At 24.9% G+C, this 17,245-nt stretch overlaps 1 protein-coding gene across 1 annotated transcript; it reads right to left on the bottom strand.

Moving 5' to 3' along the window:
• Positions 1-1,855: 1,855 nt before the first annotated feature.
• Positions 1,856-15,248, bottom strand: LOC145844410 (outer dynein arm-docking complex subunit 2-like). Its single transcript, XM_082951808.1, has 20 exons — positions 15,110-15,248; positions 13,977-14,080; positions 13,488-13,645; positions 12,862-12,953; positions 12,482-12,579; positions 11,822-11,928; positions 11,072-11,208; positions 9,994-10,110; positions 8,603-8,720; positions 7,469-7,601; positions 6,233-6,405; positions 5,941-6,071; positions 5,621-5,830; positions 4,455-4,676; positions 3,910-4,175; positions 3,510-3,752; positions 3,225-3,354; positions 2,861-3,034; positions 2,408-2,629; positions 1,856-2,132 (listed from the first exon to the last, which is right to left on the bottom strand). The coding sequence occupies exons 1-20, from the start codon at positions 15,218-15,220 to the stop codon at positions 2,013-2,015; spliced, it is 3,066 nt and encodes a 1,021-aa protein (XP_082807934.1). The 5' UTR covers positions 15,221-15,248; the 3' UTR covers positions 1,856-2,012.
• Between the last annotated feature and the right edge of the window lie 1,997 nt (positions 15,249-17,245).

The raw sequence follows: 17,245 nt of genomic DNA, 5'->3' as shown, positions 1-17,245 counted from the left end.
GTGTACAACCAGTAATAGTATAATTGGAAAATAAGCTGTAGTGAAACTTTGTTAGTAAACAATATGTGGAACTGATATTAGTTTAAGCTTGCATAAAAAATATGACCAATTTAGTCTGTTTAACTTTGACGTGTCGGAAACATAGTAACTATGTACTACATAAGTCGATTAGGATTTAAGTTTTTTTTTTTAAATAAAGCTTTTAAGATAAACTCAAGAGTACAGTTAAAAATTAATTGAATAAATCTAGTTTACGTAAAACTGTTAAACTTTTTTTGCTGATGATATAACAAAAATATTATGTTTTCTATCGAACTTTACTAATTTAAATTTTTTTTTTCTTTGAAGCTTTTACTTTTTTCTTAAAACATATAAAATCAGTCGCTTTTGTGTCTAGACTCTAGAGTAGCCAACTAGTTTTACTTTAAAAGTTTAAATGTGCTGTAATATATCTTAAAAAGTATAATAGAATTAACATAAGAATAGTTCAATTTAATAAAAAAAATTATAAAAACAGCACATTTCTCTATTTGCAAAGATTATTTACTATAGATAAAAAGTAGGAATTTTAACTTTAACATTTATGACTCCGTATAAAAATCAAAGAACTAGCTAACGTTATAACTTATTGTTTATTGAACGACAAAAAATGCGATCAAAATAGTTGGTCGTAGGCGTAGGACCTGGTGTACGAAAAAACCTTTCGGTTATCAATTCATACACCACGGGTACAGTTTAACGTCTTGTCCAGGATTATATAAGATTTATAAAATCACATTTTAAAAATGTCGTTGTTACTACAGTACCTTAACAGTTCTAATAAATTAAACTTTTACATATAATTTTAAACTGTATATTTTTAAACATTTAAGCAAATAACTTTTTTTAAGTTTTCTAAGTTTATCGAAACTACCTTGTAAAAAAGTTGTTTAAGTCAGCAAAAAAAGTTTTTTTGATGAACTATTTATTATATGAGAATTGATTTTTTTACCTTATAGTTAAATGTCATTTTTTTTACAGAATGTTGTATGTTTCTTAAAACATTTACTATTATTTTTTCAGCTAATAGAAGTTACAATATGGAGTTTAAAAGTTGTTAAACAGTAAGCTGTTGCTAAAACCAGAGATAACATAACGAAGTTTATATTGTCCTATTTGATCTTAATTTAAATTTATTTTGTCGTTGTTTAAAGATGTTTTTAATTTAAATTTTTTTCAACAACTTTTTTGAATTTCAAATTACTTATATCTAATTAAGAATTAAAAAGATAAATTATGATAATAATTTTTTAGTTTGTGTATGTAACTTATCACTAAAGCTGTTTTATTTTTATTGTAAAAGTAAATTTTTATTTAAATGTTAATTTATGCTTTAAGTTACTAGAGAATAACTATTACAAGATTTAAATTTTGAATCTTTCTCTAAAGCTTTTTAATAGTAGCACATCTAAAGACGGTAAAATCTTACATTACTACAAAAAACATAGGCGTCAAAATATATTAGTTGTAACAAGTCGAGCTTGATTTTTAAAATAATTAACGAATAGAAACAAACAATACTTGTTTTTTAAAACTATAAAACATGTCAAAAATATAATTTAATTTTTTTTCTCGTTATGTTTCTTAGTTTTTAAGCTTACAAAAAAATGTAATTTAAGTACAGAAAAACTGTAGAAAAAAGTTTAAACTAAATAAATAACATTCATAATTTAAATTAAGCAAAAAATTAGTTTTTCTTTTATAATCTATTTAGAATTAGTTTATTACTTTTTACGTGTATTATCAAGACATAAAATGAATAATTGACCTTTTTTTCTAATTTTTTTTCAAAATTATAATAAGAAACGACAGATACTAAAGCGTCAAAAACTAGTGAGCTTTGATTTTTTATAAAGTCGATAAAGAATTTGACAAAAAGATACACAGTGTAAAAGAAACAAAAATATTAAAATCAAATATTCAAACAACAGTAAATGATAACTTTTATTTTATTAAAAATAATCCTGGAGTGGCTACTCACCACCGTACTTATATTTTTCATTGGCTAAGGCGAGTCTTCTGATGTTGCTGATGCACGATGCTGCTGCTTCTTGAAGCGGAACGTCCGTGCTTCCCACCATTTTCAATAAATACTGTAAGTTTTTATAATAATTTATTATTTTTGTATAATATGTGTTTAGACTGTTTTACCCATATTTAAAACAACATATTAGTTTAATTAATTTTTTAGTAAATATGTCATACTAAAACTAAAACTTTTAAACATCAATTTATTAGCTTCTATTTATTGTTGCATTATAACAAAATCAATTTGCATAATGTTAAAATTTAAATTCTAATTAAAAACTTTTTTTTTCAAGTTTTCACATTTAACAAAACAATTTGATAAGTTATGAGTATATTTTACCTGAACGACACCACTTTCGTGCATAGTGATACAATTGCCAGGAAATTTACTTAGCTGGTGCAAAGCGATTGCAGTGGATCGATGAACGTCCAATGAAGTGCTTTTCAAATAACCAACCAGTGGATTTACAGACTTGTGCTCACCAAACGACTTCCGGTTGTTTTCCCAGTTGCAGCATTGGCCAATGGCATCAGCTAAGTTACGTCGTAGTTTATCATTTTTCTGATAAAATTAATAATTAATTTATACTATCTTTATACAGACCTTACAAAGTTTTAAAATCTTATTTTTACAATTTTGAATACTTGTTATTAATGAAGCTGTTTTTGGAACATGGTTTTTAATAGTTCTATTGATGTAAACTAATTTATTAAAACAAAATTATAAGAGATAACGTTGAATTTTTTAAGGAATACAAAACTACTTAACTTAACAAAAATCAAGAAAACTCACTGTGGTGGCTAGTCTTGCTAACAGTGGAACCACTCCATGATCTGTTATAACTGCCAGATTCTCTTCGTCTTTGGCAATTTGGGCAATTGCAGCACAACTAGATGATTGAACTTCGACATTGTCAGATTTTAAAAGAGATACGATCAGCTCAAGACCGCCAACAAAAGAACGGACCTAAAAAGTAATTTCTTTATAAAATTATTATAAGTTTACCTATGCATACTTTAGATCAAACATAAACAGAATTTTTTTTGTTAATATAAATGCTAAATATATGCTAAACAATATAAATTTGAGCAACATAAAAAGTTATCAATAAGTTTAAAATTAAAATTGAAGGTATCAAAATACATTTTATTCTAACCATTTCTCCACTGTCTTTCGCATTTTCTATACAAGGGCAAATAGCCCAAGCCGCGCTAGACTGAACATCTTCATGTGGGTTTTTGAAAAGTGACCAGATAAGACGAACTCCATCTAGTTTGTCAATTATTCTGAAAAACATTCAATTTTAAAGAAAGACTTTAGTATGAATAGACACTATTAAAGTTCGAAATTTTAAATTCTAAAATACCTCTCTGCGTTATAATGTAATGAATTTGCGTATAAATATTATTAAAAGGCTGTTTTACAAAGTTTTATAACTAACCCCATGTTGTCTTTATCAAAAGCACATTCTGCAATTGCGTCGTTGCAGTTTACTAACAATTGCCGGTTTGTTTGCGTCAACTGCCTTATGATAGGAGGAATGCCACCGCTTTTTCTAATAGTAGTTCTGTTTTCTGGTATTTTAGAAAACTCTGCTAAAGATCCAGCAGTGTTGACGAGAACCTCCTCTGGCTGCTCATCCATAAGCTGCACAAGCTGCTCAATAGCGTGAAGCTCTTGAAATCTGAAATTTTTGTTTTAGACATAGATAGGTATATTTGTAAGAACTTTATAAATTTGATATTTTTTAATAAAATCAAGCTTATAATTCTGATAATGACACTTTATTTTACTCTAAATAACATTTGAACAATTTTAAAAAGTATTTTAAAAAGTCTAACATTAGAACATTTTCTTGGGATTTTGCACACTTCCAAATAGCACCGGTTGCGGCAGCCAAAAGAGCCTTATCGTCAGATTTAGGAAGTAATTTAACCAATGGATCCAGACCACCGTAAGCTCTTACCATGTCTCTTGCAACTTTGTCCTCGGCTGCTTTAAAAATGGCTGCGGCGCAATATGTTTGTAACTCATTACTTTCACTGCTTAAGTTTTTCACAAGGTGAGGTATCATACCTTCTTTACGGATAGCCATTCTATAGCTTAGCTAAAAGAAATTTATTTAAAATTCTCACATCTCAAACAAAATAACAAAAGTTAAACTCATTTTACTGATTTTAAAATACTTAAAGCTTGTCTTAATTATTACACAAATACGTCAGCTTAAAAAAAACTTCTACACATTGCTGAAAACAGTACACTATAAACAAATATTATAGTAATTAAGAAATTTTCTGAAACTTCACTATTTTCCATACTCAGGCAGTAGCTAAAGGTTAAACAGGGTTGTATGAATTTAAACAAATCGTATTAACAATTTTCCTACCTCAGAAGCGCACTCTTGTAATGTTCCGACAACTGGGACGAGCATCGCTTCGTTTTCAGATTTTAGAAGTTTTGCCAACAGCGGAATAATACCAGCTCTTTTCATAGCTCGTTTGTTTTTAGAAGATTTGCTGCAGGACAGCAAAGCGAGTGCTCCACATCTTGCAACTTCCATATCCATTTCAATGTCGTTTGAATTTTCAGGGAAGCTTAGAAGATCTACCTATATATTTTTTTTCTAAAATATCGATATCTTAAATTGTTCTTCGTGACTAGCTTATAGAACTAAAATTTTCTAGCTCTAAATATTTTATAACAACTTTAGAACGATTTTTTTTCCTTTATCTAATAGAGCATAAAATAACACGGATTAAACTTGTATATTATAATGAGTTAATATACATTATGTACATGCATATTCTATGTTTTAGAACAAGGGTCGGCAGGCGTTTGGTTACTGTTAGCCAAATTTCAAAAAAAAATCTTTGCGGGCCGCAGTTGTAGTTTTAGTTACAAAGTCACCTTTTTAGTATGCTAAATACTTTTAATTTTTTTCTTACTCTTTATCTCAGATCCTAGAATGTGTAGTGTAAGTATCAAAAATGTACAAGCACGCGGGCCTTAATTTTACCCTTCAGGGACCGCAGTTTACCAAACATTTGTTAGAAGATTTTAAAATTACGTAAAAATAAAAGCCTACAAAAATAGTCATGATGATGTTTGATGTTTGAACGTATTCGTTAAAAATAAAACAGTTCGAGTCAAAAAAAAAGAAATTAGAAAAATAATATTTATTTACTTAAATTTATTTTATAAGTTATTTTATAAATCTTACCTTTAAGTTATTTTTTTATCCTGAAATTTTTGTTTTAATAATAACTCCTACTATTGTTTTAATTTACTGTCAAAATATAATTTTATGTAAAATTTCAAACTTTATAGTAAAAATACCAATGAAAAGGCTAAAACATCATTTCTTTTTAAAAGGCATACACTTTGTTTTGTAACTTAAGATAACTTGTATCGTTTTTGAGTGCTGATTTTCTACTTTTTATTTGTTCAAAAATTATCCATTAATAAAAAGTATATTTGTTTTCAAAAAATTCCAACTAAAGTTTGAGCTCCTAATTAATCTGAAAAATTTTCTTTTAATAGAAATTAACTTACAAGAAACTGTATTCCTCCGTTTAGTCTTACTGTTCTTCTTGCTCTCTTAAATTTAGCAACGTTCGAAATCGTTTCAGCATTAAGGCACTTAAGTTCTTTGTTTTTCGCCCTTAAAATTTTAACCATGGCTTCTAAACCACCCAAATCGGCAACCGATCTCCGTATGTGAACATTCTTTGTGATTTGCTTTAGAATTTTTAAAGCCCCAATCTAAATTTGGTTACAAAATTACTATTTTTCAAACCTTGCCATTACAGTAAATAAATAAATTAAATAAAAAGTTCTGACCAGATGAATTTAGGTAAATAAAAATTACTAACTTTACATTTGACTTCATCAGTGTCTAACAAATTAATCAGTACTTCTAGACCACCGACGTCTCTGATTGCTGTTTGACATGTTTCCTGTTGAAGGTCGAAGTCTAGCATGGAACACAAAGATATCAATGTAGCTGTAAGAAGTTAAAACTATTGTAACTAGTTATAAAAGTGTATAGATTTAGTATCTTTAAAATTGTATGCTTTATAACTTTTACAAAAGTTTAAATCATTTTTTATAGGTTAAACATAATATTTAAGATTACTATGATTACTAAAAATTTTATGTAAAAACCTGTTTGATTTCCTCCTTTCAAGTACTTTACTAGCTTTTGTATTTGCCAGTATTCCGATGGAAGATCACTACCAGTATCTTGTTTTCTTTCTATAATTACCTCTTCTTCATCATCAGACTCATCTGAAGAGTCAGACTCAATTAAAGGTTCTTCTTGAAATGCTGATTTCGTTCTAAAGGTGTTATTTAAGTAAACTTTTGAAATTAAGTAAATACTCATTATTTGAAAAGAACTTTATGTACATATCAAGTAAGTACCAGTAAATTTCTTCTTCCTTATCTTATATTTAATTAATTTCTGTAACTATTTAAGATTTTACCTCTTTAAATGATCATAGTTAAATGAAACAGAAGATGTCTTTTGTGAAATCATCTTCTGAGTAAATAGACACTAAACGAACTTAGTCCACCAAGCAAATGGTTTTAAATATTAAAAGTTTAATGTATAAATAAATACCTCAAAATTTAACAACCTGACGAAATAATAGTTTAAAAACTATTGAAAACTAATTGCTTAGATACAGTGATAAACGTTTAATAATTATTGTTGTTATAAAAAGTATAAGACAAAATTAGATATAATTATCTATCGATTTTCTTATTAAGAACTAACACAAGTACAATAAAGTTAAAAAAAACAACGACTTCTTCATATGCACAGCTAATATTAGTTTTCACTTTCATTTTTTAACATAAGTAAATTAAAACGTGAAATACTAAATCAAAGAACATTAGTTTAACTAAATTACTTTTATTAAAAAATTGCAATTATAATTCTGTTTCGGTAAGCTTTTAATTTTATGAATAATTTTTTTCACAAAGAAACCGGGTTAGTATAAAAACAATGAAGTTTATTTCAACACTATTAATAGTATGCTTTTAGCTAATCAATATTTAACTTATAAAAAAATTTAGAGTTGTATAATTAAGATCAAATATCAATGTAGATACGTAAGTCGTATTAAAAATAAAAAATTATCACATATCATAATTTTATGCGTGGCTAAAAGTATAAGTCTAAGCAAAGTACAAATTTAAACTAGCAGGCAGTAACTTATATTTTGAATGTATTGTGAGTATTTTTTCAACTAATACTGCATAAAGTTACAGATTATTTCAATTATGACAACACAAGTTGTTATAAAAATATTAAACTAAGGTAACTTGCAAAAGGTAAAAACTATTTTAATTTATTTCAATTTTAACGTTTCTTTTTACCAAAGGATTCAAACATACTTTGCACTAGATTTATTTTTAGGGTTTGTATTTGATAGTTTGCTTTCACTTGTAGAGGAAACGTTAGGGTTTTCCGTTTCTTTCCAGTTTAAAGTAGGCTCACTTAAGTTTATTTTTGTTTGTTTTACTTCACCTTAAAAATCGAGTATATCATCGTTAGTATAAAAATATACTTAAAAAAAAACTTTAATAATATTTTTTTATTTGAGATATATTTTTGAGATTTAGTGTTTAACTATAAAAATCAAACAAGCAAAGTTTAAGGAAAATAGAAACAACTTGTTTAAGTATTTTAAGTTTACTAGTACTAAGACTTATTGAGACTCCGTAGAGCTGCTCATATTTTATTGGCAGCGAGATGTCGTTAATTAAATACTTTTTGTGAACAAAAAACAATTGTTTATGTTGTTAGTAATTTTTTAAATAGCCGATCTTTCTAAGACAATAAAACTTACATGAACTTGGTAAAACTTTCACAACAAAGTAACATCGGTAGGAGACAAGCATTAACATACACAAGTTTATATATAACAATAACTTGATAAAAAAGCTATTGTACACAAATACAAAATATTTAAAACTTCGAATTTGCACAAACCCTATAGCACTTTAAAAACTTTGTGTAGAAAACTTTACTCTTTTTTGATGCTTAAAAGTGAAAGTATAAACTTTAAAGTCAAGACTCGATTTTTACGTATAAATAAATGTTTTTGAAACTTTTTAAACTGAAGTAAACTAAAAGACCTTAACTAGTATCTCTGCAAAACACAGATTTAATCGAAAAAAAAGCAATTAAATTTAATGAGCGCAATTTTATGTGCTTTAAATAATTGCGATGAAAAAAAATAGTGAAAGTCGTCAAAAAATAACTTTAACTGGTACTTTTTTAACGAAATTGAAAAAATACTAAATTTTATATAAAAGTTTTTCTATGTTTTCTAAGTTTTAAAAGATGACTATTGATTGAAACGTTTGTTCATAATTCAAATTATCAAACACGTGACTAATAATTAGTTTTAGTTACTACATATATTGTTGAAGCTGAAGTAGAAGTTATTTATAAAAATTCTGCTAGAATAAATTGTATTGACTAACAAATTAAGCAAAATTCATTCTTTTAATTATACGTTATACCTTTTTCAGTAAGCTCTACTGTATTTTTCTTTAAATTTTCTTCTTGGTTTATTTCGGCATCTGAAGTAGAATCTAAGGATTCTAAACTTTTTTTAAAGTCTTCACTTGATGCTTCAGTCTGTTTAGTTGTTGGTAGTTTAATTAAAAAAGTATTTTAGAAAAACCAAAAACTAGTTTACTATTTTTTAGTTTTATGTTAAATCGGTTACTTACAAAAGTTTTATAAAATAAAAAAGTCTTAAAAAAATTTGAAAAAATGCTAGTAATTTTTATAACCTTAGATGAAAAGTATTGGCAATTTTTAGGCAGTTTTTTATTTTTTACCATTCGTAAAATAGTGAATTTAGAAAACCAAAAAAAAGTATCTATTTGAAAAACTATGTTCTTTATTTATTAGTATACTATTTTTATAAAAAATTAAAGATATGTACAATAAAGTTTCTTAAAAGATACTTTATTATAAAAACTGTTTAAACTATAAAAAAGTTTTAAAGTAAAAAAAGTAGAAGTAATTTTCAGATATGGGTTATTCTCAAAAAAACTATATTTAATTTTATGTTGAGTTTTTAACTTTTTCTACACTTTATAAATTGTAATGACATATTTAAATTAAAAATACTCATTCAAGAATAGTAATATATATGAATATATATGTAAAGTTAGTATAGCAACTTCTAAATAATAAACTTTATCTTGAAAAAATTAAGAGTACTCAGATTTTACCTGCAGATCTACTTTGATGCATGTAAATTTGATAGTCGTGTACATAAGCTGGTTATTTATATTTAAAATAAAAACAAACACTCTTCAACAAGTTTTTGATTTTACTTTGAATAAACCTTTCTCTAATTTATTTTATTTCTAAAGAATATAGCTCGATGAAACTTATATACAATAAAAACTAAGCTTGTCGTTTTATACACTTACTCGTTTTGACTATTTTCATATAACAGATTTTTAAGCTATATGAGTTAATCAAATTACATTACGTTTAGTCATTCGTCCATCGATATAGGATAGTAAAGTTATATAAAATTTACAACTATTCTTGCATAAAAGCTAAAAATAAAAATAAAATGGACAATCAATGAAAGCAGACTATTTTAGTAGTTAAATATAAAGTTTTTTCTAAAGTTCACGTAGTCAACTAATTTAATTAAAAGAACAACGTATGCAATTTTTAAATTGCAGTTTTTACTTGTAAAACTAAAATTTTAAAAATTTGTTAAAAGTTATATTTTTTTATCTAAGCTATTTCATGTAAAAACCTACTAATTTGTTATAAACAGCTTTAAATTGTAACTACATAGCATGATTTTTTCTGACATTAATGTATAAAAATTAAACCGTATGTTAATATAACTATTCTGTATTTTCTTGAATAAACTTACATGCTTATCAACGTTTTTAACAAACACAGAAGATTTATCTTTTAACAGTGAATACAAGTCCCTGTAAACACTGCTGGAAGTTTCATAGTTTACTTCTCGTGTAGTTTCATCATAGCCCTAAAATATTAGAAACGTTAAGTAATATTACTTTAAACACTTAATATTCTTTATATATTTTCTACAATGACGAAATAAATATTAACAAAAAAAGAATTAAGTTAAACTCTACTGATTACTTTTTTTTCGGTAAAACTTTCTAATTAATAGAGTTTAGACATATACTTAAAACAATATACTTAAGTTATAATTTTTATTTTTTTAATTTAGGTGGAAATTTTTTTATTGTTTACTTTCACAACAAAATAAATTTATAGTATAGAAATATTGTGTAACTAAACAATACTTATTTATTTTTTTAACGTATGTTAAAGTAACAATGCTTAACTTCTAAACTCATAATCATAAATGTATTAAAGTTGTTTAGAAGAAATCTTAAAGGAAAACATTATTCTACGTTTGGTATTTTTACAAAGTAAGTTTTTATTCAAGTAACTATTGTTAATCTTATTTAAAACTTACCTTAATCACGTCTAATCATTATAGTTTTCATATAATTTTTTGTTGTTAGTTTGTCATAGATAAGTCTTATATCTTTTAGGTAAATTTAAGCAATCATCTAGTTTTATATATTTATAGACAAATGCTATAAAAAATTCACTATATTATATAAATGTTAATAACTGCAGAAAAATTAACCTATACTTAATATTTTACTTTGATTTTACTGTTCAACAAAAACATCGGCGAAAGTCTGAAGAGCCAAAGGCTGGACTTTTGTGTGCCGTGAAACAAGCTCAAGTTTAACAATAGGGTTGATCATACGAATTCGATCATCAGACCACAAATTTTCGGTAATCTGAGACCGGTCTCTTATGTTCTATTTCAACATGAAATTGTATAGTATACATTTAATTTATACCATATTTAGCACACATGTGATTGTTTTTTGATTTCCAAAATATTTTTTATGATAACTTAAACCTTAGTTTTGTAAAAAAAACTTTGTATCACATTTCACCTTATTGATAAACCATCCGTAAGAAGCCGCTGTAACACAAAACTTTTCTGAGTCGTGTGGATAAACAACAACATAACAAATGTCTCCTTGCAGCTGTCTCCACGGTAAAGCTCTGCATCCGTTGCTAAACACGTGATCTGAGTTTAAATTAAACAAATATGTGCATGATTTAAAATAGTTAGAAGTTAAACTCTATAAAATTAACGATTTGTTTAGGACAAAGATATAATTAAAATGATTCTTAAGTACTCGCCATAGATAACCAAGCTGAGAAAATAATCGGTTGCAAAAAGTCCAACAAATGAAACCTTATTTTATAATAAAATCATTGTGTTTCAACTAACAAAGTATCTAAACAAACCTTTACTAGTTTTTGTATACTAGTTTTAGCTTTTTTTTTTGCACTAAAATTATAGCAGTATATAAAAAACTCATCGCTCTAACAATACATATTTGATTGGAAAATAAAAGATGTCAATTAAAAGTTTGAAAAATTTAATTTATAGTTTAAATTATTGAACATTTACATTTAACGTTGCATAAAATAAACAACTAATTACAAATTTCGTTTAAAAGTTATAACTAAAAAATCTTAACTTAAGATAAAAACGTCATAAAACTAATTACTATCAGTTTAACGTAAGCTATTATAACTAATTTAAGATTAAGTTAAACTTTTCAACAGTAATTCGATTTATAACGTTTTCTTAGCGGTTTATTTTCAAAAGTTTTATTGAACAGTTTTCAAACCAGTTGTATAAACGATATGCTTTAAAAGTGTCCCTTCCTCCTTTCCTGAAAACTCTATAAGTAGTTGTATTTGTTGTTCTGCAATTTCAGTGGTAACACGCGTATTTCTAAAATTTATTTTGTTTTAGTAAACTAAATTTCGTATAATTTTTTTTTAAGTCACACCATTTACGTTTTAACAATTGTTTATTGTTTCTAAACAAAAATAATTTTATATTTTTTAATTTGTTTTCAAAAGGTCTGTATAATATATTAATCCTGAGCAAGTTAAACTGTATCCAAGTGATATACGACTCGATAACTAAAAGGTATTTTCGTACGCAAGGTCCTAGGACCATTTATTTTAAGCGCTTTTTTTTGTCGTTCAATAAGCATTTTATTAACTTTAAACTTTATCTATTTTAAGCAAATCTATAACAAAACTTATATGTAGTTTTATTCTCTTTTAAAACGTACTTTGATTGATGAGCGTTGATAAAAATTCATAGTTGTTTTGTATAGGAAGAAACAATAAAATTAAAAACTTTAAATAAATTTATTTTTTAAGAAACCATAACTTTAAAAGTTATAAACATAACAACAAAATTTTAAAAAGTTTAGGCTTTTTAAATTAAACAAATTTTAAATAAAAAAAATTTCAGAAAATATATTTTGTCTTACTTTGAAACTTCATTAAGGCAGTAGTTAAGCAGTTTCATATCTAAGTTCTGAATGATCAACATCAAACGCAATTTTACTGAGGACTCCTTGTCATTTTCCTTCAATTCAATAAGGGTAGTAAAATCAGGTTTTTAATTTTAGTGTTTTTATAATACTCAAAACTCTTCATTAAAAAAGATGTGAAATGCTTGAGATATGGAACTAAATAATGTTATAAATTTTGTTTATTTATTTTAAAAGTATTTAAATTACTTTTATTTTTGGTATAACTAAAACATAAACTTAGTTTAACTTTTTAAATCTTTAAATTTTGTGTTAATAGATATTTTTTAAACATTGCATACAAAATTATATATAATATTGTATTTTACTAGTCTTACGTTTTTATCCACCATCCTAATTACAGTCGAGTTGTCTGGTGAAACTGTAGAGAATTCCGAACCTAGTATCTTTATGATTGGATCAGGGTTACCTTGAAAAAAAATACTCTTACTTTTAAAAACAAGCTTAAATAAGATTTTTTATTGATTGTGTAATAAATTAAACTTTTTTTAAATTTATACCACAAAGTTATTGATAAAAGATAACTATATATATTTTGTATTATTTTAAGTCAGATATGAAAAAATTATTAGTCTATTACTATCTTAACCAACTGTTTATCGTTTAAATCCAAGAAAACCGTGAAAGCACAACAACAGTAGGTTATATAAAAAATTAAAATTTAATAGTTTTGATGTCCACAATTTTTTACCTACATTTAGTACATGTTTTTTAAGTTAAGTAACCAACGTTTTCATTTTTACTTTTTTAAGTCGTAAAAGTTTTAAAACCTTAATTTTTTGTTGTGGAAATATATCTTAGTAAAAGTTACTGACTTTTGCTTTTAAGTTTTAACTAAGAAAGCAGTTAGTTTTAAGTTAGTTTTGACAAAAAGCGTATCTATTGTTATGATTATCTAATATGAAAAAGTTGTATAAACTTCGTAAAGTGATTTAAAACAAACTTTCGAGGCAAACTTTGATTTCTTTTTTCGTACTTTCTTTGGTTACCCTTAATAGTTTTTTTATATGTCCAAAAGTTTGAACTTTAATTACTCCATCATTTAATTCTAATAATGAATTTCCTTCCGAGTTTTTCTTAGGTGAAGGTATTTCTACATCACTGTGAATATTTTACATAAGAAAATTAATAAAATAAACAGACATTAAGTTCTGACATTTATTTTCGATAAAAAAAAATAATAAGTTTTCCTTAATAACTTCGAATAAACTTTCTCTGAAAATTTAAGATATCATAAGATATAACTTTTAATATATAATATATACATCAACTAGTTTTTTTATTTGAAAATTAGCATTTACAATTTCTAAGAATAATAGTACTAACATCATTTAAATAAAGTTGCAAAAAAATCTCTGAGTTACATTTTTTATGGTTTGAAAGTAGAAATTTCAAGCACATTTTTTATTAAGAGTATCAACAAAAATTAAACTTGTTTTCAAGATCATCAATAACAAGCGAAGTATTCCATTGAAGTGGTTCATTAAAAACGTAATCTTTTTCTTCTAAACTCATGCCTGGTAAGTTTTCCAGAAACTGTTTTTTATTTAATATAACTGTGAGTTATATAAAAGTTTTAGATTTTTTCAAACTATTAACTACATGCTTATTACTTTAAAACACTTTTAACTACATATATCTAACGTTTTTAACTTATCGTTAGTACAAGATACAATGTTTTATAAAATTTTATAAAGCAACTTATAAAATATTAATTACGCGTTTTTAAAGCTTTAAATAATGCTAAAAATACAAGAACATTTTATACAAAATAAAAATTGGTATTAAGATAATAATTTACAAACAAACTATTGTGAAAAATTTCTTCAAAAGAAATAAAAAATTTGCATTTTTCTAACTTAATAAAATTATTTAAAACAATAAAATATTTCAACGGAATGCATGTTTTTACAAACAGTTAGTGAGAACTTTCTATAAAATAAGGGGATAAATAATTCTAGCTTAGTAGTACACAACTATTTAAGTACTATTTAAAATGTTAATGAGGAGTTAAAATGATTGAAAGTTAATTGACTTTTGAGGTAGTATTTAAAACTTAAAAAGTTGCAGTACAAAGCTTGTTTCTTTTCAAAATTGAAAATTTATGTTTTATAACTGTTTTGTTATTGAAGTAATTTAAATGTATTGAAAAAAAAACTTATCATTTAAACTTTTTACTGAAACGTATATATAGTTAGATTTAGTTAACTACAGATATTTTGTAAATTTCTAACTCAAATTAGGTAATATAACACTATAAGCATGTATATATTTTTGAATCTTTTTTTTTTCATTTCTTATACAATTTTGCAAAAACAAGTTCTTTAGCTTTTGCGAAACTTCATTAAGAAAAGGTTTGTTTTATAAAAATTTTATAAAATTAACCTCAGAAAGAAAATTCTGGTTATACTAACTTATAAAATTATTGTTTACTGGAAATAAAAGAATATGACAAGTATGGAGAATTTATAAGTAAGCAATTTCAAAGTGTTTACAGTTATAAAGATTATATATGAAAAAAAAAAAAAAAAAAGTTTAGTTTTAGTTTTTATGTTTTAAACTTACTGAAGTAATTTCATTTAATAATTGCTCGTTCAAAGGAGAAAGTTGAAGCGTTTTTCCTTTGTTTTTTGATGCTGATGTTAGTTCAAACGCTTTAGTAAGAGATGCCCCCATATTTTAATTTATAATTTATAAAAAAAACTAAATTCTACAAAAAAAAAATAGTTGTTACGAACTATGATATCGTAATTTTCTTTTAATTAAGCTATAGAAAGTTCTTAACTTAAGTATCTTTACGGAGACAAATTTTATTTTATTTTCACAGATTATTACAAACAATAAATGATGATTCACTTTTATATTAAGTATAAGAGACCATCAGTTGTCAGAGTAATTCTTATTAAAATAGAACAGTATAAGTTTTGAAAGAAACTACTGAACAAAAATTGACTATTTACTTGTTTTATCAAAGAAAACATGAGTGAAAGTCTACAAAGCCTAAGCCTAGACTTTCGTACGCCGTAAAACAAGCTCAAATTAAAATAAAGGTTTGACCATTTAAATTCGATCATCCGACCACAAACCTTCGGTAGACTGACGAGTTTCAATAAAAGCGAAATATAAAAACTTTTTTTTTAAGTTGAATCAATGGTTCTAAAAGTTTTCAAGGATATGTATAGTTAGTTTTTTGTGCACCCTGAGTGTTCTATTTAATAATTTCTTACTGTACTTTACATAACTTATGTACACAGTGAATAATTATTGTGCAAACTTCTGAGCAGTTCACAAGTGCACTATTAAAAAAACACTGATATAACAACTAAAATTCGTTACTAACCATAAAGTTATAAACTTAGATTATACACTGTATTTATAAAAATTTTGTAGCCAAATATCTAAATTTTTTTAAATTAGAAAAAAACAATTAATGATGGTTTAGTTTATAAGATTTTGATGATTGTTAAAAAAACATCGAAAGAATGTTTATTAGAAAACTTATGTTAAGAAAACATTTAGTTATCACTAATTTGAAATATAGGAACTAAATTGTCAGAACTTTAATTGTTGTTCACCCGAATCTTTATAAAGAATCTGGATAAACTGATTTTCAACAGGAACTCATGCAATAAAACCCGACTAAATTATTTTTTAAGGTAAACTAGTAAAAATTATAAAATAAACAGTGTATTCAAAGCAAACATTCACTTTTAAAAGAAATTTTTTTTTTTAACTTTTTTATTTATATTAATCCAAAAACAAAGTGTAAAAATATTAGATTCGAATATGCAGTAAAATTTTTAATTTAGGTCTACAGAAATAATTTTTATTTAATACAATTTCGTAAAAAAATATTTTTTGATTTTAAGAAATGAACATACAAAGGTATTTTTTGAAACAATTATTAAACAGCTTACTAAAAAAATAACTATGTTTTCGATTTTTGTTTTTCATAAAAAATAGTAAGGTTCTAAACTTTAAAATACTGCTTTATTACGTGTATTATAAGTTACTAATGAATAATAAACATTTTTTTATACAATTGATTTTTTACAACGTATTATATTTCTAAGAAACTTTTTCATTATACAACTGTAGTTAAGAATTTGTAATAACATATGTCGTGGACAAGACATTACACTGTACCCATGATGTATGACTCAATAACCGAAAGGTTTTTTCGTACACCAGGTCCTTCAACCAAACTTTTTAAGCGCTTATTTGTTTGTTATTTTGTTCAATAAACAATATTTGATAAATTTTGATGGTCTTTAGCGAATTTGCATTTAACTAAAAAGAGCTATTAACTATGTTCTGATATAACTTTTAAATTTTGATTTTTTTTTCCCAATTTTCAAACAACTACTAAGTAATTGTTATAAAAATATGCCCTAAAAACCATTAAGACAATTTTTAAAGTAACTTTAAGTATAAAAATATATTCTTATTTTGATGGATATATAGACTAAAAATTTTTTTACATAACAACAAAGGTTTTACTTCATTTTTTCAAAATTTAGAAATTTTTTTATAGCAACAAACAAGTAAATCAAAAGACTAACTATAATTTTACTTTGTATGCATGTATTATGTATTTAAAAAACATTTAGTACATGCTTTTAAAGAATTTATTTTATCATAATAATCATTACTTTTTTTTATTTCTATTTTACTAAAAAGTTGGTTTGAATATTATTGAGA

The sequence above is a fragment of the Thalia democratica genome, chromosome 9 (genome assembly GCF_965202585.1).
Source record: "Thalia democratica chromosome 9, ktThaDemo2.hap1.1, whole genome shotgun sequence".
Taxonomy (NCBI): domain Eukaryota; kingdom Metazoa; phylum Chordata; class Thaliacea; order Salpida; family Salpidae; genus Thalia; species Thalia democratica.
This window is presented reverse-complemented; position numbering and strand designations above follow the sequence as displayed.

Bases quoted from the DNA above. Each gene is read 5' to 3' on its own strand.
- LOC145844410 (XM_082951808.1), bottom strand. From the start codon at position 15,220: ATGGGGGCATCTCTTACTAAAGCGTTTGAACTAACATCAGCATCAAAA. The intron at 13,646-13,976 runs GTTTAATTTTTG...AAATATTCACAG, and splicing joins ATTGATGATCTTGAAAACAA to TGATGTAGAAATACCTTCAC. The intron at 12,580-12,861 runs GTAAGACTAGTA...ATTGAATTGAAG, and splicing joins TTAGGATGGTGGATAAAAAC to GAAAATGACAAGGAGTCCTC.